This window comes from Bidens hawaiensis, unplaced genomic scaffold (assembly GCF_021521415.1).
Source record: "Bidens hawaiensis isolate Kalapana, Puna unplaced genomic scaffold, B.hawaiensis_p1.1 tig00011186_1, whole genome shotgun sequence".
Lineage (NCBI taxonomy): Eukaryota > Viridiplantae > Streptophyta > Magnoliopsida > Asterales > Asteraceae > Bidens > Bidens hawaiensis.
Genome location: NW_027491868.1, coordinates 94,101 through 115,527, shown reverse-complemented (window position 1 = coordinate 115,527; position 21,427 = coordinate 94,101). Strand labels below are relative to the sequence as shown.

Here is a 21,427-nt window from a genome sequence, read left to right as displayed (position 1 = left end):
CGCAGACATGACACGTAACGTGCCACGTAGCCTACCTAGGGCTGACTCGGCAATGCTATAAGATTCATCGCGATACGCGATGGCCTTTGTTTATGATCACAGCGTATCGCAACGGGTTCCAAAATCAGCTATACATAGATCGGAAATGAGACGTTCACTCCTCGTCCCACATCACTTTTTCTCTCTTAAATCTCTTTATATATTAAGAATATACTAAAACGTGTTGGGGATTTCTAACAGAAACTAACCCTTAGACTACAGCCAAAGCAAGGAATTCCATGCTAGGTTTGTGTTGTGTTATAGATTGACATCCCTGCTAAAACGTTGTGTATATGAAAGGGTCGAGTAGTTGAGTACCTTCTCATAAAAACATCTAAATGTCCAGGAGACAGTAGTGCAGGTCCTGCCAAAATGAATCACAAATGAGATTGGTCTTCAAGTAAAAAATAGTATGTAAGTAATTAGACATTACAAGAAAGAGACAATATGCAATTCATTAAACAAAACAAAAAAAAAAACAGAGAGAAGATTTCGGTGGCTCACTTTGGGGGGTTAAAGGATTCTCCAATTTGTCGCCACAACTTGCATGAGGTGACCTACAATACAAGTGCAGGATCAAAATATATAGACTCTTAAACATCAAATGCTATTGACAACTATGCTATGCATCCAACAAAACATTTAAGAAAAAGAAAAAAGGAAAAACCCGATCATAGCCACCGAGGCGGATAACCGATCTCCATAACCTAACAAAATGAAACAAACAATAATAATCACATCATCATGTTATGTTATTTTTATTTTGAAAAAGAAAAGAGTTATAGAGTATTACTTGAGGCAATTTAATGTGTGTCCATAAAACTTAGGAGGCTTAAAGTCGAAAGACCTCTGTTTATAAAAGGCTTGAAGGTCCTTGATGCCTGATCATCCTCTGTTCCATCGACATTCTCCTCCGATTCCATCTTATGTATATTCTCATCCACAGCCACAGCCACAGCCACAGCGCCTGCTGATTTCAATTCATTAGTCTCGTTAGCTGCTGCTGCTGCTGCTTCCATTAGGAGTAAGAATTTGAATAATTGATTGGGGAGGGATCGCTTTGTTTCTAAACCGTAGATAGATATATAGAAATACACATTTACCCGACCCATGGAGCCCAACCGTATCATCAAACCCAATTAAACCATCCAAACTCAAATATTTTACTCCAAATTTAATACCAAACCCAAAACTAAACATAATAACCGCAAATCCATTGATTGGTTAATATGGCTGAGGATAATAATATAATCATTTATATATTACCTCCATTTCATTTATTTGTCTCTCTTTTTTATGTATTTATATATCCATATCCATTTAATGTATTTTTAATTTAAAATTTTAGCCTAAATTTGATTTTCATTATTAACCGAAATTAATTGCCTGAATACCGTCATATTTTTTTATAACTATAGGAGAATACAAAAGGTTAATGACACTATTAACTTTTATTTCAGTAATCACTACAATATGAAATAATAAATGAGAATAACACCCCAACATGAGAATAATAATGTCCGACTTTAATTACAAATTGATTGATTTTTATCCTAATCATAATCTTATAAATAGTTTAAAAACGGCATAAATGAAAGTTATAACAATCACGGTTACTTGTCGTTAGATTACCCTAGATAAGCTGATAAACATGTCATGTTCACGAGTTGAGTGGTTGAACCCGACATAGACCCGAGAATTTTACATGAAATCGAACATGGCACGGGCCATGTCGAACACATGTACCCATTATTTTTTTATATTAATATTCATAAATTTAAATTTACATATTATTATTATTAGTTAAATATAGCCTATATTAACGTTGATGGTCCACATAAACAGTATCGTTTGCCAATGTTTCTATATGCACATAAAATGGTTTGGTCTGGTTTGATACATTCTTTTAATTGCACAACTGGTCTGGTGGCTAGAGCCTCATTTTATTTTACTTTTTTAAACAACGATTTTTTTTATCGTTTAGTGGGACTTAAACCCAAGAACTTTCAAACTCTCTCAATCTAAAATATTTAAAGGTTTTGCCTTTTTCAACAGCTCATCAACCTCATTTATATCAAACGAGTCTACGCGAATTCGGTCGGTTTCCGTAGTGTTCGATACGGTACCGTAACTAAAACAAATATCAAAAAGAACAAAACCAAAATTCACATTTGATAGGTTTTCGTTACGTTCATTACGACCAAAACAAAAAACAATTACCAATAAGGTGCCGCAAAGTGGCCCAATCGGGACTTTGCGGCACCAAACTCCTTATTTATATTATATAATAACGGTCGGTTTCCGTTGTGTTCGGTACGGTACCGTAACTAAAACAAATATCAAAAAGAACAAAACCAAAATTCACATTTGATAGGTTTTCGTTACGTTCATTACGACCGAAACAAATAATTTTTTTACCAATAAGGTGCCGCAAAGTGGCCCAATCGGGACTTTGCGGCACCAAACTCCTTATTTATATTATATAATAACGGTCGGTTTCCGTTGTGTTCGGTACGGTACCGTAACTAAAACAAATATCAAAAAGAACAAAACCAAAATTCACATTTGGTAGGTTTTCGTTACGTTCATTACGACCAAAACAAAAAAAAATTACCGATAAGGTGCCGCAAAGTGGCCCAATCGGGACTTTGCGGCACCAAACTCCTTATTTATATTATATAATAACGTTGGTTTCCGTTGTGCTCGGTACGGCACCGTAACTAAAACAAATATCAAAAAGAACAAAACCAAAATTCACATTTGATAGGTTTTCGTTACGTTCATTACGACCGAAACACAAATTTTTTTACCAATAAGGTGATGCAATGTGGCCCAATCGGGACTTTGTGGCACCAAACTCCTTATTTATATTATATAATAACGGTCGGTTTCCGTTGTGTTCGGTACTCTACCGTAACTAAAACAAATATCAAAAAGAACAAAACCAAAATTCACATTTGATAGGTTTTCGTTACGTTCATTACGACCGAAACAAAAATTTTTTTACCAATAAGGTGCCGCAAAGTGGCCCAATCGGGACTTTGCGGCACCAAACTCCATATTTATATTATATAATAATAATGTCCGAATGATCGTAGCGATATCCTATCCGATCAAAAGAAACTTATATACACGAATCCAAAAGCTCTGTCTATCAAGGTAAGTGTCACACCCCCTTCTAGGGCCTAGGAGCGTGACCCAACAGTTGGTATCGTAATTGTAAATAAATCAGAGTTACGTTTATTTGCGGAAGACTTATAAACTTTAAGGATCGAAAATGTAATTTATATAAAAGACGGAATTATAAAATATCCGTTTAGTTAACAAAAGATTTATGTGTTTATATTTACAAACCACCATATGTTTAAGTTTACAAAAGAAAATTTGAGCCATCGGATTTATATCTAAGCACTTCAATATTCCAAGCGCTAAACTTGTTCACCTGCAAAATGTAAGAAAATACGTCAGCAACGAATGCTGGTGAACACGCTGACGCAAAAATACTTTCTTTAACTTAATTACCCCTCGAGGCTACGTCTGCCTCGGCCTAACGTGGCTTAGGAATAATCAAGTCAAATAACACATTATAGACTAGAGCCTCTACACTATGTCACCTCAGCAAACACCGCAGCGTTTGACTTCATTAAGTACCCGTAAATATACGCATACGGTCGTACTCCCTGCAGGAGAGCGTCCTACGACCAAGGGTGGTGCGATCATGCCCATACATCGCATAGTACCACCTATGTAAGGATCCAGACATATGTATACCACAGCCTGAGAGCAAGGTTTATACCCATAGTTATAACGGTTTTAGGAACACATAGTTCCTTGTAAACAATTTCATACAACAAGTTGACTCTTTTGAAAACAAGTTTAAAAGTTTGGGGGCGTATTCACCTTATCTCTTTAGGATCGGCTTCACTCACCGTCCAAGAGTCTTTCCCTTTCTTTTATCTCGAACCTATAGTTACGAGTATAAATGTTTGTTAGTCGGATACACGATCCGGCTTAAGACCTTAAGTCTTATATCTCAATCCTCGATTGAACCTCTAGTTCAATTCTTATTTACTTGAAAACCTCTTGTTTAAAGTAAATTTATAAACCTTTAGTTTATATTCAAAACCCGACGTTTCTTCTTCTCCAATAAACGTAATCAATTTCTTTTATTATTTAAGAATAATCTTTATTCATTAAATAATATATTCATAACAAAGAATATAATCATATATACTTACACACATATATATGAATTCACAATATTCAATAATCATACTTTCATTAGTTTCTTTGTTATGTTTTTCTTTTCTTTTATCGAGGTATCGAGTATAACCTCGACTTAAGGCTTAAGCCTTGAATATAATTTTAAATTATATTGAATTCGATATTATGCCTAACCTTAGTGGCGTACCGAAATCCTAGGGACTTGAGCAGCACTCCGACGCCGCTTTACTTCTCGATCGTCAAATGAGTACACCAAACTTCAATACTCGCTGACACGCTTATCGAGACTCATTGCCATTTCAACAACACCTTCTTGGTATGTGGGTGGAGGGTGGCACAACTTCTAAGGAAACGTTGGTATACAAAAGAGATTCGAGGCACGCTTATTGAGGAATTCGTGGTACGTTTTACGAGGTATTCTAGAGAGAGTGATATTTCTAGAGAGAGGTTAGAGAGCTGTGTTTGGGATGCCTGGAGTGAGATCCCATGGCTGCTATTTATAGGCAATATTTTGGACCCCATCGCGGTACGCGATGGGCTCCTGGACAGGCCTATCGCGTACCGCGATATAGGCCTGTCGAGTCACTGCCTAGCCTTGCCACATGGCGACACCTGGCAGGCACCGCACCACGTGGTGACACGTGGCGGCACATGATGCCACCGTGTGCCACGTGCCACACGTGTCACAATTTGTCAGACTCCCCATTGCGGTACGCGATGGGAGTATCTTCTGACTCATCGCGTACCGCGATGGGTCAGGAAAACAAATTTTACATTTTTAACCCTCAAGTTTGAATTTTGGCAATTTTAGTCCCTAGACTTTGGAAAGTTGATACTTTTGAACTCGAAATTTTCACGGTGTTACAGTAAGACACTGTGCCATCGTGTAAAGTTTCCATTCTCGTGATTATCGTTATGATTATGAGATTTATATTACCATAAATATACTACATTGTTTTTAATCTAGGTATTTAATATCAGGAAGCGCCCATTATAAACTTGCAAGGTGAGACATTCAAGTTTTTGTATAACTCACATATGCGTGAGACAACTATTTTTCCAACACTGTCATGATAATTTCAAAACGTATAAAACTCATGACAGATAGTCTAAATGTTTCAAATATATTTTTAAAAGTATTTTAAATACATTACAGTGATTAAGTCTCTGTAGACTTACGGGATGTTTACTACTAGTATTGTGGGGTTTCGTATAAAAGCTTGCCTACTGGGCTATTACACGTTACTTATTGGACAAATGTTAGCCAATAAATAATATGACCACAGTCATAGATACGGTCGAGTGACAAGTACCTTTTGGTAATTTGTAAGCACACAGATGTAAAAACATCATAATTCTGCAAATGTAAATTGTGTCATTTACAAATGAATGTACTCACCAGTATTTCTTGCTGATCAATATTTTAAACATGTTTCGGGTGACTTGTTAGAGACAAATGAATAATGCCTGCGGACGTCCAGCTTAAATAAGTGGATTGTCACCCGAACAAAGAAACGTGTTTTGTAAATTAGGGTATCCCTATAAATTTATGTTTGTATCAAAATGGGTTAAATTCCCAGATTATAATAATAACAATCATGGTGTTTTATAACTCTGATCATTTTTCCTAACTACGATTCTGATGAAATATTCCGCTGCAAAATAATTTAATAAACACCGATACCACCAATCAATATTCACAACTCCCCTCCCGAAGCACAGGGGCCGGGGCTGTGACAATATTAAATAAATGTAGTTTTAATTCTCCCTTGACTCTTTAATTTTTAGGCTACATAAAAATATGTTTTTTTTTTCTAACGAATAGCAAACATAGTATAAAATATGTACTTTATACATGGTGATCTAATGATAAAAGGTCACATTCAGCTAATCCAACTCAATCATTCGAAGCCTTTAAACGCCTCAAAGTTATTTTCAATTTATGGGAAACCCGCCATGGATAAAACTAGGATGCCCTTACGGTCGAATTGGTGACTACAAAGATCATAGTTTTTCTTCATTGAGTCATCCATGTATGCCTCTCAAAGTGTTGTAAGTAGGAATTGAGCGTAAGTCTCCATGAAAAAACCCAAGGTTCTTACCATTACATTACATTGAAAATAACAAAAAAAAACGCTCTAAATAAGTGTTTTTAATGTCAAATAAGAAAACTAATTAATTAAAGTTAATCTGGTTTTTACAAAAATTACGCTACTTTCTATTTCTTTTTCCGAAGAGTTTATGAGGTTATGTTTTTCTTAATAATACGTTAATTAAGGTGTGTGTAACGTACTAACAAAGTGTCTATCTCTCTTCAAAATATTTCTTATTTAAAAAAAAAAACAAAAGATTAAGGCTACTCGACCAACGTTTTATTATGTACTTGTTTTATATTTAACATTTTTTTATATTTAACTTCTTCTATAACTAATTTCTCTATAGTTGACATTATCTATATACTGTTGTATTTAATTTGTGCTATGATTTTATCCTGATTCATAGTTTCATACAGATGTTTTTCACATTTTTATACTGGAATTAATTATGTCTTTTTGTTAAACATTATATTAACAAAATTAAAGCTGATAAAAAAAATTGATCCATCTAAATAGTATCTAGTATTTCTAAATAAAAAACTGATAAAACTTATATAAACATTAAGAATTAGTTAAATTTTAACTCGTATTTTTATTTATGTTTCTAACGAATATTTAAGTTTTTTTGATTTTCACCTAGAACTATAATTTTGATTTGTATTTTCATAACATTTTTTCGTCTTGAAAAAAAGACATCAATTACTTTTAAAGTCAATGGTTCAATCCCCTGAAGTACAACATCTGGCTGTTAAAAAATAATAATGATAAAGTTGCATGCAATTTCAACAATTAAACTCTCTTGCAAGACACAATGACAACTGCTCTTTGCAATTTTATAGCCAGGAGTTGCTCTTTGAACAATTAAACTCTCTTGCAAGACATAATCATTATTCATTTCTTGTTTTACTTAAACATAAATATCATCAATGCATTTCAATATCTTCCCTTGCATCTTGTAATTCCGGTTGAGGTTGAATTTCCCGGCTCTTTCCCCATAATACAGTGTAGAGTCCTATCACGATAAGCACCGACCCTAACACCCTGTTCAATAAATATATGTTAAATTCAATTATATACGAACATGCATTAGAAGAGTTTTATAATTATCTAGTTACGTTGGTATATAATCTTGAATGATAAGACAAATAAATTTTGCGAATTGTACTTACGTTCCAAGGTATAATTTCTCACGTAGAAATGCCCAGCTCAGTGCTGCAACAATAACCAACAACAAGGGGCTAAACACGGATACAAATAGTGCTCCTTTTCTATTGATACACCAAGACATCATGCAAACACCTATCCCGGAACACGCAACTCCCTGCAAACATCCATCGTCTTGCATATTAATTATACACCATTTATATATATTATATATGTATGTGTTTCAGTCAAAGCGATCTACATCCAGGGAATGCACTTATGGTTTTTCTTTTATTGGCTTAATAATGGAGTTGGCATATATAGAGAACAATTATAGCTTAAACAACTAGCTTAGGGTACAAGAAAGTTAAACATGACTTCCACCCCAAACAAAACTAAGCCTAAAAGGCCTTCACTAGGCCGGCTTTGAAGGAGGGCCGGGTGGTCGACGGACCCTGGCCCAATTTTTTTTAAGTATATTTATATTTAAAAAAATATGTAATTTTAATGTTTAAACTCAATTACTCAACTAATTAAGCTTATTTTTATTAAAAAAAATTTATACAACCAAAATTATAACCAAGTAATCCATTTTAAAATTTTAATTGTTTAAACCCAATAAAAAACTCTTAAGAAAATTTTTCGCCTTTAGCCCAAATATTTATAACAATTCTTGGAAGCGGCTCCGGGCCTTCATAAAACCTAACAAGAGAGAGAGAATGTACATACCGCATATACACTAGCCAATGCCCTAATGCCCGGATACAATGACCACTCACTTAAGTGTGGCTCCATGATTACACCAAATAGGCAGCATTGCACAGTGCCCATAAGCAACATCATAGCTGAGATCGATTGAGGAGCAGGATACTTGTCGCCCATTCTAGCCTGAATTTTGTTAATAAAGCTAGTTAATTTGTATATCTCAAGTTCATGGTATGTAGGCACGCAACTGGCTTACTTGAATAATGAACCAAATTGACCATGTCAAAGCACTGACGATGACTAGAAAAGGTCCGAGAAGGCTCCCATGCGTGTGGCCAGCGTGATCTGCAGCAATCTTTAAATGAATTTTTGATCCACGAATTGGTATGAGAGGCCCATGGTACAAAGCTAATACCATGGCACCCCCCACCCCAAGTAATGTTCCTATCAACTTTGCTTGTCCACCTAATGTCTTCAGCTTTGCATTTTCTTGTCTATCCAACAAACAAATTAAATCATTAAAGAAAACCACTCTTTCCTTAACCTTAAACAACACCTTAAGAGTTGACTATTACCTGACTGCAACGGCAATGACAAAAGTGATCCCTGGCAGTAGATTCGATAACGCACACCCAATGGTTGGTGTCGTGTACTTCAAACCAACAAAGTATGTGATCGGGTTCAATGCCAACCTTCAAGCAGGCACATAAATTAATTTTCTAAAAATGAATTTATATTATAGTTGTGGTGTGTAAGCTTACCCAAAAAAGGAGCAGATGAAAATTTGGATGAAAATGGGCAACGTCATTGGAGGTCTTTTCCCCCTGCAACATAATTTGTCATCTCATTTTTATTGACTTAAAATTTTTTTACCACATGTATATGGATTTTCCTAATTAGCGTTACAGATTAGTTTCAATAAAAATATTCTGATCGATAAACAATATGCGAAACATAAGAGCAGGGTGGCTTAGGGAGAGTGAAATAAAGCAATAGTTGGCCCTCACTTCTCTAACGTCCCTAAAATTTAAAAGGTAACAAATTATATATAGACAGTTTTGGTTTTAAGATTTTTTCACGGTATGGTTTGTGGTCTATAATTTATCATGGTCAGCCCATGGGGAGGGCCAGTAGCTAGGGTGACTGCCCACGGGTTCCCATAGGATCAAGGTTTTTTTTTTTTAAATACAGTAATTTTTATTTATTTATACACACATTTGAAGACAAAAATTTTTAGGCTCGTTTTTTGGAAAATTAAATCCACTTCGAGTCTTTAATTATATTAAGCTCATTGAATGATTTAAGTCATATAACCATTAACATTAAACAAAAGTAGAAAGAAAAAAAGTAAAAAGGCAGCCCTTTACTAATGTAAAACATGATTTAAGTCATATAGCCATAACATTAAACAAAATTAGAAAGAAAAAAAGTAAAAAGGCATCCCTTTACTACTTATGTATGTTTTACAATCGCAAAACAACTATACCAGAGACCGACACTAACATAAGCCAAGATGATTTTTTTCTTATTCTCGAGTCTTGTTTTTTACATGTCTCAGGCCCTAAATATTTCTTGTATTCTTAGGGTCGACGGCCTTAATAATTATGGATACACATAGATAACATGAAAGTCACATATTATAAAACAACTTTTCTTATGAAAAGTGTCTCAAATTTGTTATGTATTTTAGGCCTCCAGAAAGATTAAAACGACCATGGAGAATACTAGAAGAGTATCAATAAAGAAAGTTAAAAATATATATACCTTTCAATGAAATAAGCCCAAGGAACAATAACAAGAGAGGCAAAGATTTGACGATAAGCCACGTGGATGTAAGGATTCATCCCGGAATCCATTGCCAGCTTGGAGAAGATGTTCATGCCTGCATACTCAAACTGTACAAGTACCATCAACAACACAGGCAACAAATCTTGCATCATTGTTACCTGTTACTTTGTTATCACTTTCTTTCCTTGTGAATGAATGAAATGAAATGAATGAATGTAGTTATCACCAATATGACTAACTAGACTATATAAATGTTTTTGGCTTTTTTTAGTTAAGACAAAACTTGGCAACAAACTTGCATGCTACAATGCCAAGTGTCAACATATCTGAAATCACCTGCATCATTCTACCGTCAATTAATTTCTACACAACTACCTGGCTAGCTTGACCACATGAATATGTGCATGCATCAATTAGATCATAAAAACATGCAAAAATTAATTCCTTTCTGCAGTAATTAACACCCTTCCTTATTATGTGTGCTGTTAATTTAATACACGGTGGTAAAAATTAATAGACATCCAAATTAAATTTTGAAGTTCATCAATTAGTGCAAGGTTTTGAAAGAAACTTCAAATGGTCATGAGAAGGGTTTTTTTTTATGAGAAAATTCTCAAAACTTCCCATTAATAGAAAGAGATTTCATATTTGTTCCTCTAATTTTGTTTTTAAAATTGTCTCCAACTTAACGTGTTCGTCGGCGACGTGTTAGTAAACCGATCATAGAAAAAAGACACGTGACCAGAATTAGTTGTCGGCGATGTATTATCCAGGTTATCCCGTCGCCGACAGAATGTTGTCCTCAACCTATCGTGTTGTTGGGATGCTCTTTAATTATATCTACTCATCCCCACCCCTGATATGTTAGTAGTAGATCACATCGAATTCGCCTTATATTTGTAGATCATGTCATCTTCGTCTTATGTTAGTTGAAGATCACATTGTCTAGACTTTATGTTAATAGTAGATCTACTACTAACATAAGGTGAAGATGACGAGATCTACCAGCATAAGGCGAAGACGATGTGATCTACTACTAACATAATGGGGGATGACTAGATATAATTAAAGAGCAACCCGACGACGCGATAGGCTAGGCACAACATATCGTCAGCGACGGGATAACCTAGATAACACATCACCGACGACTAATTCCGACCACACGTTTTTCTGTGATTAGTTTGCTAACGCATCATCGGCGACGCAATAAGTTAGGGATAATTCTGGAAACAAAGGGAACAAATTTGAGAATTTTCCAATTTTTTATTACACCATATATAGTCTAGTTTCATTTGCACTGTAGTCTATAACAATAAATGAGTTTATTATAAGAAGTCAATCACAGTTATTGGTTTATTTGATCAGAAACTTATACCATTAAAGATAACTAAGTTTAATTAAAGAAATCAACAATTTTATTTTTTTTGAACGATCAACTAAATAACGCCGGATACTTCGTACGCGGTCCCTATTGGTTAAAGGTAGCCCGAGCCGACCACGAGTCTGAACGGACGGAGCCCCTAGCGGTCCACCTATTGAGGGATTCCCCAAATAAAACCCGACTCCCACGCCTGCCAAACGGCACGACAGCGAGGAGCCAGTAAAACCGGGTGAGATCAGGACTCGAACTCTGGCAAAGCAGGGTCATCACTCATATCTCTCATATAAATTGGTGATAAAAAGGTTTGAACCCCCTACCTCTCATTGGTAAAGTGAGTGTTCTCCCATTAAACCACATCTAATTTATACACCTTTTATTAAACGTAAATCTGTTCACTATACTTTTTTTTTGAAAATCAAATTTCATTAAACCAAACAAGGCCACCCACACTGCCAGCAAGCAGCTAGCAGGGGGGGGGGGGGGGCACTACAGCAACAACAAATCAGAAATTACAAATCAAATTTTCTCCACTTTATCCGGTTTAAGTTCACACTCTTAGCTCTATTAGCGATCCAAAAATACGACATGTATTTGATCTCACCGATAATCTTTTCAATCGAGACCGGGTGATTGGAGAAGATGAAATTGTTTCGGGCACACCATAAGCTCCAACAAGCCACCAACACAATTGAGTGCACCAACCTTTTTTTAATGTCCTGACCCGTAACATGATTGTGGATTTTAAGGAGGTTGGCAATCGAAAACGCGAAGATAGGGGGGATGTTACACCACCTACTAATTTCTTGCCACACAATCGAAGCCACAAAGCACCCCGTGAAAAGGTGATCAGCTGACTCCGGTGCAGACCAGCAAAGGCAACAAACGTTGGGCCCGTTTAAAATCTTCCGACTAATCTGTTCACTATACTTTAAAAAAATTGTTTGATTTTGGTGTAAAAATAATTAATAAAATTGTGTAACTCAAACAAAAAGTATTTTACTAAAATAGTTTTGATAAATCTGTATTGTATTTTAATCAATATATTAGACTTTTTTTTAATTCAGTCAACCATAATCTGTATTACTTTTATTACACTATCGTTTTTAATTATGTTCAATCGCCTAAGTATTAGTCAAGAAATGTGGTTAATTTTAATTAAAAAAAATTGTTTAAAAAGATTTATCAGAAAAGTCACTTATGTGTAACTTGGCTTCAAAAAATTGTAATAAGCTTTTTTCTCCTTATAGATGTGTATAAACAAACAAGATATATTTAGATTTTTTTAATGATAGCCTAGCTTGTTTGGTGTGATATATATAAACTTTTTATATATTTTAATTTATTTTCTTTTACAATGGTGAAAAATCATTTAAGCTAGCAATGATTATTAGTTGTTATATTTTACGTTATTTGTATATTTTTTTTCTATTAAATAATACTTTTTTAAAATTATTTTGTTAGATTGTCATCTAAAATTAATAAATTTTTTTCTAAACAGTAAAACTTTAATTACAAAAAGACTAAAAAAACTACAGGTAAAGATTTATTAAAGTTGCATTTATTGATAATGTGATAATTAACCATTAGATAATAATTTTTAATTAGTTGAATTTGTCATTAATTATTAAATAGTAAATAAGTAATTTGTCATTAGTTATAGACTATGGCGCAAATAACAATACTTAACCATCTTATACCAATATACCCTACTAAAGTAGGAATGGTTGACTCTTTACTTATATTGTAGTTTATTTTTGAAAGACCACTCTTTATTTCTATTGTATATTAGTTAATAAATAAATTGTTTAAAAATATATGTTTTCTTTTATTCATTGTTTTTCTCATTGGTTTTTTTTATCTCCTATCTAGTGTTTCTTTTATTTAAAATAAAATCACATACTGATACAACTAAAACGCAGACAATTGAACAAATGGTTTCAAGAATAAACTTTTGAACTCAAATGATTCTTCATCGAAAGTTTTGAGAACCCGAAAGCTTTGATCGAAATCCTTGAAAGAAATTATAAATGTTAAAAAAAAAACTAAATAAGAAACAAATAAACCATAGATCTCAACTTATAGTTAAGATGAAGATTGGCAATTAACTGAAACCATATGCTTCGATATCCATAGCATCGGTACACGATACCATATGCTCATCTCTACTATGTTGTCCCTCAACCAAGTGATTTTCAAGGTTCAAATCTAGTTTGAAACAAATGTGTAATTTAGTGTGTACATGCGTCTTTATTCTAAAATATAGGGGAACATAAACGTACAAATGAAATTAACGTGTTAATTGTGAGAATCAAGTAGAGTAATTATATATACAAGTAGAGTATTTATGTAATTACATCAAAGAGCAATTATGTAAGAACTCTATGATTTAATTACATAAGTACTCTACTTGTATATATAGTTAAATATATAAGGCTACATAGACTCTAGCCGGAGAAAGGCCCGTGCCAATCTGGGGAGTTATTTTTCAAGGAATTCCATGATTAGTCACCGATTTCTCACATATAGGATTGTATGACGTGGCTCATTATTAAAATAAAAGTTAATTAACCTTACATATATCACTCAGTTCACTTAATATTTACACATATTTATACTTCTCTCATTTCTCCACCCTTGGAATAAAAAAAATCACATTAAAATATACTTTCACACAATGGATCCGATTCATTATCATTATTTAAGCTTCAACTTTGTAAATTAATTGTTTTTAACAAGGCACTTGGAATCAATTAAATAACTAGTTAATTATATCTTTATTGCAATTTTATTGTTACTTAATTTCTAATTTTTTTATCATTTATTTTTGTTTTACATATTATTTTAATTTAAAAGTAATTATTTGTATTTAAAATAATTAGTTTTTTGTATTTTAAAAATAAATCGAAACAGGAAAAACCGAGAGAACATGGGACGGCATTGCGCTATTAGTATAAAATGGGAACAAACGGGAAAAATAGAAAAAACTTATGTGACATGCGTGATAAAATAAGGAAAATAGGAAAATCTAGGAGAACTCCGTACACTCTAACGTTAACTTTGGGTAATAAATTTCAAATACATCATTATGATGATGGAAGTATAACTAATACTCCAAACTGTAACGGATTTAGAAATAAGAAAGTTTGCACTAATTTTGCATTTCGTTGACAAAGTTGAGGTGAAGACTGGGCTATCCCTAAGCCCTTCATACATCTATCCCTGACTCCAAATCATGGAGATCATGATGCGGTATATACGTCTAAACATGTTTTCAAACTTAAATTTATTGTACTAGTTAAGAAAACATACATAACAAAGTGTTAGTCTAACTGTGATGTGTACAAAATGTATTGGTTTTGATATTTCTGGGTAGTGTGTGTAAGTCACTTTTAGATTTAAGTATTTTGTTATAACAAAATCAATTATTTGATAGGAAAAACTAATTTCTAAAGAACAAGAAGTTTTCTTCCATGAAATTCGATGTGTTGAATTATGACCAAATGAGCTCCTTAAATAGGTGTCGAACAATAATACCGATTAAAAACTCTATTTGGTAGCAAACACAGGTGCTACAAAAGTTCTACGATCCCACCGAGTTACAAGATGATACCACATCTTTGTTGCTATTGAGTTCATCTTCTACGTACCACCAAACTAATTTACTACTACAGGTCAAAGATGCTACATATCTTTAGTCTAGGTCACTAGCTACCGACCTTTAGTAATGAAGTTGCTACCCCAAAAGGGACCCGTCAAGGGGTGATGCCTCTTGGAACCCCCTAGCTACTTTAGAGGTTTCCTAGTATCGAAGTCATGATAATAATAAATGAGCATGTACTCTACACATCCTAACTAGTATCAAAGTTTACTATGATTTCTCAACTGCTATACAAGTAAATCTTGGTCACTCAATTAAATAAGCTAATGACACTAAAATCATCATTATCATCATCACATTTGTTTATATTGTATAAATATCAAGAAATCAATGGGTTCTAAACAAGTCACACTACTAATCATGATACGGTTGATCAACTTAACACGGTAAGAGTTATTATATTTGGTCGGGGTAGTTAAAACTTTAAATCTCAAGACTTTGTTGTTGAATTCAAACTAGTTCTTGAGTACACTTTTGGAAATGGAAAATATTTGATCAACCATGTGATCACTGATGACATGAAACTAAAGAAATTGACATTTGTACTTTTAACAGAAAAAAGATGTTGAAAATGGTGAGTTTGGTATAGAGAAAAGCATTGTAAGTGCTTTTTGAAGTAATCGTATTTCAAAATCCAACCGTAGGGCTCATAAAAAGGTGTCTAATTCTTGTTTAGTATTCAGGAAGATAGATTATCGCTTGCTTTTGGTCACCTACTCCAAACTTTTAAGTGTTTAAAGATAATTTAAAATATTACATTAACTGCTTTGATACAGGGTTAAGACTTTTTTAATATTTGAAATTTTACGTTTTTTTTTTATTTTTACTTTCTATGTTTATAAAGTTTTACATTAAACTTTTCTTTGCATTACATTGCATACTATAAAACCAATGACTTCCACTGATAAATAGATCCGTTATATGATAGACTGTTAGGGCAAGTGTAGTGGGCAATAAATGACCCAAGATTGGGGCGATTTTTGGTTTGAACACCCCCCCCCCCCCCCCAATGATAAATGGGGCGATCGATCACATGACAAAACGCTCCATGTTATGGCCTCCTCTACTACACATAGCCTTAGAGTATACTGCGATTAATCAAAACAAAATAATATAAAGTATTAGTTTGTGAAAGATTCGATAACATAATTGCTACAAATATAACATATCCACTATACATTTATTAATTAACAAATTATTGTCATAACGTCTACCCAAGAGTGTCATATATTCACTTCATGGGCTTCATGGTTCATTATCCTTTGTGGCGGTCAATTGGTTCTGCTATACAACAACCTACTTTTCATGGGTATTGCGGTCCATAGTTGAAAGTTGAAACTCCTAGTTTTGACAAACCATGTCCAGGGGAGTAGGGGTGTTTGCCAAGCCAGGCCAAACTTAGGCTTGGATAGATTATAAACCAAAAGAAAAACCACTTACTAAACATAAGTGACCCAAATACAAACCTTAAGGAAATACAAACAATATTAAACTACCAAATAGCATTTTCTGCTATTAATTTATATAAATGATTTTATGATTCATTTTAATAGGTAGTTGATGTAAATATATTGTCTTCATTGAAACATCTTATACTAATAAGGTGTTTACTGTGTAGGTTTGCCTTTGATTATTGCCTTAATTAAATGGAACCATAACCGGTTAGTTTAGGACAAGCTGGTTATTTTTTAGCAAATTGGCTTTCCCTTAATCATAACAAAAAGTAGTATTTACGTAGAAACATAAGCCAAATGGGCGACAAGCGGCTTGCTACCCCGGCCAATTTTAAATTGTAAACCCCAATATTTTAAAAACTACATTGATAGATCTAGGAACCATAACATTATCATGCATAACTCGTTGGACACAAATACGTAGCTCCATAACATAAGGCGTGAGAAAACAAAAGGTGTCAAATGCAAAAGGTATAAATGCATGTTGGTTGTCAAGGTACGTCTTCTCATGTTTAGTCACATTTTATGTAGCAGACCAACTGTGAAACCACTACTCTTCAAACCTACTAAAAGAGAAACCTCATGTTAGTCCCACACACACACATGTTTCCCTCATGTCCTTCCAAAGACCAAATTTTGGTTATCGGTTTTTAAAGGTGGGTTGCTGACTTGCTTCCCCATGTTGTTTTGCAAGAGGTTAATAATTAATACCAAGTGTGATGAAATGTTAGATTTATAGAGGAGACGATAAATCATCTTCTCCCTAGTCATACTTTCTTATTTTCTTAAATCGTTATCATTCTTTGTATCCATATATGCAAAAAGTTTCCACTTAAAAATAATGATTTTAATCGTCTACTAAAATTTGAGAACTACAAAAAAAAAATAATAAAAATAAATAAATAAATAAATAAAACTTTTGGAAGGTTGATCTTCTACTAATAATAGTAACAAAAACTTGCTAGAACTGTATGAAATTCAGAAAAAGCATTTATGTTGAAATATACATAGGGTATTATCAATTTTATAAACTATTTTGGTTATTAATATTTGTTTTGGTGAATTGTTCTTTTGTTTCTTTTCATGTTAAAATCTGGTTTTTGGGCTTAAGTGGAGTGCTCCTAATCTGGGCTTATGATTCAAGTGAGTGTGAGTGTATCTTGGGCTTAGCATACTGGATATGAAGCTTGGGCTAATGATGTTTGTGTAATGGGCCGCAACTTAGAAGAACTATACTTACAAAAGATATTCGAGAAAATTTTCCAGTTAGATAGCTGTTAGATATGTCTCGTGTCGGTTTTACGATCTAGGGTTTGCAATTGTATTTTAATCGTCTCTTTCGTGCTCTTGAGCGATTATAATAATTCATCACAATGTGGATGTTGTAGTTTGTTAGTAGTTTCCTAGATCGTTTTGTTGATTCCATCTTTGGTTTGCTTTTTTTTTTTAATTAAAAATTTCACATATCAAGCAAAGCGATTACAATAAAGTGGCAGGTAAACGGGCAACAAGCTGCGCCGCAACCCCTTTTTGAATAGCAAAGCCAATCCTACTCAAGTTTGCTTTAAATCAAAGATATGTTTTTATTACGAGTTTATCGTTGTGATTAAGAAGATTTTCTGTTTCTGAATTGTTATATCGTGTTCTCCAATCTGTTAGATATCTTCTTATAAAAGATGCAATCCAACAGTTTCTTGTTTGACCAAAGTTTATATAATTTTTTTTTATAAAATACAAGCTAACTAGTTCCTTCTATAAAAAAATAATTTAACTACTTAAAAATAGCTGTTAATTAGATGTGGCCCATGTTTAATCTTAACCAAGCTTTACTTTCTTGTATTTGATCATACTAATCACGTAACGGTCATGAACTTGTACACGGACTTGAACTTTACTTGGTACAATGATATCAGGTGATCATGAAAATTAATTGTATGATTATATATTATACAAATAAGAATTCCATTATAACAATGAATCATATTTATGCAAAATGCTCGAATAAATGAACCAAATTATAATAACATCTTTGAAGCCGATATAAGTAGCAAACCAATATCCTCGCTTGAAGTGATCTTACTCGCACCATTCCTACTCGGGGTACTAGCTGCAAAACACACAATTACATTACGAGAGTGATGGATAATATAGTTGACTAGACGTTTATTAATCTACTTACCTCGTTTCCTTTTTCCTTACATATTACATATTCAAGTTAGTCAAATAGAAGCCACCATTAACTTGACTAATATACTTAAAATAAATGAAAATAAAAGGCAAAAATAATATAATTTGGTCATTCGGTCTAAATCTATCTCTATCACTAGAGGCGACAACTTCAGACACGACCTAAAAGACAAACACGAACAATACAAAAAAAAATAATCAGATTGCTAATAGAGACTACATTGGGCTCAACCGATGTCTACATGCTCTAGAGTTTAGTAACTTTCATGACATTGCGTGCATATATACACATAGCGTGATATTTGCGATTAAATATTTACCAAATGGAAATATGTATGCTTCATTCCTTCAATATGGTATCAGAGTGATAAAATTAAAAATATAATGTGTATTTATTTGAAAAGTTTATTATATAAAAGGTTGTGGTGGAGCTAAGGTGAAAATAAACCAAGTGCCAAGTCAAATTGAAGCCACAATAGATTGACTAATTATACTTTAAATAATCCAAAAGTGAAAATAAAACCGTTGATATGTTAATATATTAGAGGTGGCAAATGTTGACGTGATCAAATATACGATATAAACATAACACGAAAGCGAGTAGGTTGTTAATATAGTCCGTTTCATTAAACAAATCAACCTGAATCCGACACGTTTGATAAATGAATTAATCCGATCACAACCCATCTAATAAACAAAATAACCTGTTAAAAAGTGTTAAATTTAAAGTACAATATTTTGATTTTTAAAATTTCAATCCAACAATAAATTTCAAATCTGAAATTAACTTTTGGTCTAAAAGTCTTTAAAACCTTTGATTGAATTTAAACAACTTTATTCATTAATTCTACATTCTAGCTATCAATACTCTTGATTTCATTAGTGTTAATGAAATGATACACAATAAACGTAAAATGAGTCGACCTGAAAGCAACACCACTTAAGGGTGTCAGTCAGTCTGACACGACATGACACAAATAAACATTAATGTTCGGGTTGAAGTAACTAACTATAACTAAAAACAACCTGATTATCTTATATTAGCTAAAACAGTCTAAGAGATCATGACAAATAGACAATACCTAGTGGAGGTTTAGTGCTAGATCCACCTGGAGCTTGAGCATGAACTGCATCAAAATATATTATTACACTAATTAATTCACATAACATTATCATCAATTGTTGCTAGCAATGCCTCATCATAATAAACTCATATCTTTCTCTAATCCGATATGATTCAATCCTGATCACACACTCGAATCACAAATCGCACATTCGATCACAAATCTAACAAAAATTGCATCAACTAAAAGAAAAATAATATTAAGCTAACCGTTTTTACAGACACTTGTATCCGAATTAACTCCACACAAGCGAGGAAGCCGGAGAGCTTGACTAATATTGATCCCCAGTCCAGACAAAAAATCAGGATTCGAATACAAATTACACAAACACGGTAGATCAGTGGCCACGGTCTCCTTGATCGGATCACAACAAGTGTTAGGCGGCTTTATGGTGGTGTTAAGGTAAGGAGCACAAGGGACTAGCTTTGATGCACACGTTTGAGCTTGCGTGTATGCGGTCGGTATAGATATTGTGATCACCAAGAGTGCAAAGACCACTGTTGGATATGAATAAAGTGCCATTGAGTTTTGTCTGAAGGGGATGAACATATGCTTGTTGGAAGTTAAAAAAGGAGTTGAGTGCACTAGATTTAGTTGGGGTTGTTGAAAGTTGAGGGGTTTTAGCTGGCACCATTGGCTTTTTCTTTATTGTTATGAATAAATTATTAAAAAGATTACTCGATTAACGGAAATTTAAAAAACTGTAGTATAAAGTAATAAATGTCATCTGGAAACACATAAAATTTTTAAGTTTTTTATATTTTTCTTCGTGCTCGGAAATATCATAGTAAATTATATCATTCTCTTCTTCTCTTTTTGTTTTCTTTAAATGCATATCTCGAGTGGAGCTTCTTTAAACACAACATGCCTCTCGACTAGTCCATTTAAGTTGCTTTTCATAACAAGATATATATTACTATTATTTAAATTTATTTTAAATCTTAGTTTTCTGGTTCAAATTTTTTAAGCATGATATGATTAAGAGAAATTATACAATTTGATACATAATGGTTACTTGTATTTATAATTATGTCACCCGTATTTCTTATAACGTTTATCATATTTTAAGAAGAAGAGTTGAACTTGAACAATTAAGTTTTAAAATAAATCTCAATAATGCATAATGATATACGTAAGATAAAAATTGAATGGTGGTGACGCGAGCTGAGCCCCGTTAAGCTAAGTGACGGAAAAGAGTGGGCCACATTAATTTTGTTTTTTTTATTAAAAGCAAATGAAATGGCATGTATTTATAGTTGGGCATCTATCCAACTGGTTTGGTAACTAAGGTGATGACATGTGTTAAGATCCAATTGTCCACAATGGTGAAGCAAATCCATTTGAGTTGACCCAAGTCATCAAATGACTATGCAAATATTGTTACATACTCAAGAGATGTTATCTTTGTTGAAGAACAATGTACGCAAACACTTAGACCAAATGGCATGTTTCCTGATTTGAGGGATTCTCAAACATCGAGCAGCTCAAAAGGTTGTAACCCTATTGCCACCAACGAGACATCTATCACTACTAACAAACCTAAAAGAAGTATTAGAGTTAGAGTAGCTAAATCTCATATTTATAATTTTCAGTTATATATACTTAGTAGAAGAATCTAGAAATGAGAT

The 21,427-nt window shown here is 33.4% G+C and overlaps 2 protein-coding genes and 1 long non-coding RNA gene across 3 annotated transcripts; all 3 read right to left on the bottom strand.

Moving 5' to 3' along the window:
- Positions 1-356: 356 nt before the first annotated feature.
- Positions 357-979, bottom strand: LOC143537359 (uncharacterized). The gene is made up of 4 exons (XR_013136042.1): positions 833-979; positions 707-746; positions 544-596; positions 357-403 (listed from the first exon to the last, which is right to left on the bottom strand). It is a non-coding gene; the product is annotated as an uncharacterized LOC143537359 (long non-coding RNA).
- Positions 980-7,282: 6,303 nt separating this feature from the next.
- On the bottom strand, positions 7,283-10,530 carry LOC143537358 (WAT1-related protein At1g09380-like). The gene is made up of 7 exons (XM_077031144.1): positions 9,972-10,530; positions 8,969-9,031; positions 8,783-8,899; positions 8,464-8,701; positions 8,232-8,390; positions 7,529-7,680; positions 7,283-7,400 (listed from the first exon to the last, which is right to left on the bottom strand). The coding sequence occupies exons 1-7, from the start codon at positions 10,145-10,147 to the stop codon at positions 7,283-7,285; spliced, it is 1,023 nt and encodes a 340-aa protein (XP_076887259.1). The 5' UTR covers positions 10,148-10,530.
- Positions 10,531-18,408: 7,878 nt separating this feature from the next.
- On the bottom strand, positions 18,409-20,493 carry LOC143537357 (non-specific lipid transfer protein GPI-anchored 9-like). The gene is made up of 3 exons (XM_077031143.1): positions 20,009-20,493; positions 19,758-19,802; positions 18,409-18,595 (listed from the first exon to the last, which is right to left on the bottom strand). Exons 1-3 carry the CDS (start codon positions 20,346-20,348, stop codon positions 18,504-18,506), a joined length of 477 nt encoding a protein of 158 aa, XP_076887258.1. The 5' UTR covers positions 20,349-20,493; the 3' UTR covers positions 18,409-18,503.
- Between the last annotated feature and the right edge of the window lie 934 nt (positions 20,494-21,427).

Bases quoted from the DNA above. Each gene is read 5' to 3' on its own strand.
- LOC143537358 (XM_077031144.1), bottom strand. From the start codon at position 10,147: ATGATGCAAGATTTGTTGCCTGTGTTGTTGATGGTACTTGTACAGTTT. The intron at 8,900-8,968 runs GTAAGCTTACAC...GCCTGCTTGAAG, and splicing joins TTCATCTGCTCCTTTTTTGG to GTTGGCATTGAACCCGATCA. The intron at 7,681-8,231 runs GTATGTACATTC...GGATGTTTGCAG, and splicing joins CATTGGCTAGTGTATATGCG to GGAGTTGCGTGTTCCGGGAT.
- LOC143537357 (XM_077031143.1), bottom strand. From the start codon at position 20,348: ATGTTCATCCCCTTCAGACAAAACTCAATGGCACTTTATTCATATCCA. The intron at 19,803-20,008 runs GTTAGCTTAATA...ATTTTGATGCAG, and splicing joins TACAAGTGTCTGTAAAAACG to TTCATGCTCAAGCTCCAGGT. The intron at 18,596-19,757 runs GTATTGTCTATT...TGTGTTTTGCAG, and splicing joins TAGCACTAAACCTCCACTAG to CTAGTACCCCGAGTAGGAAT.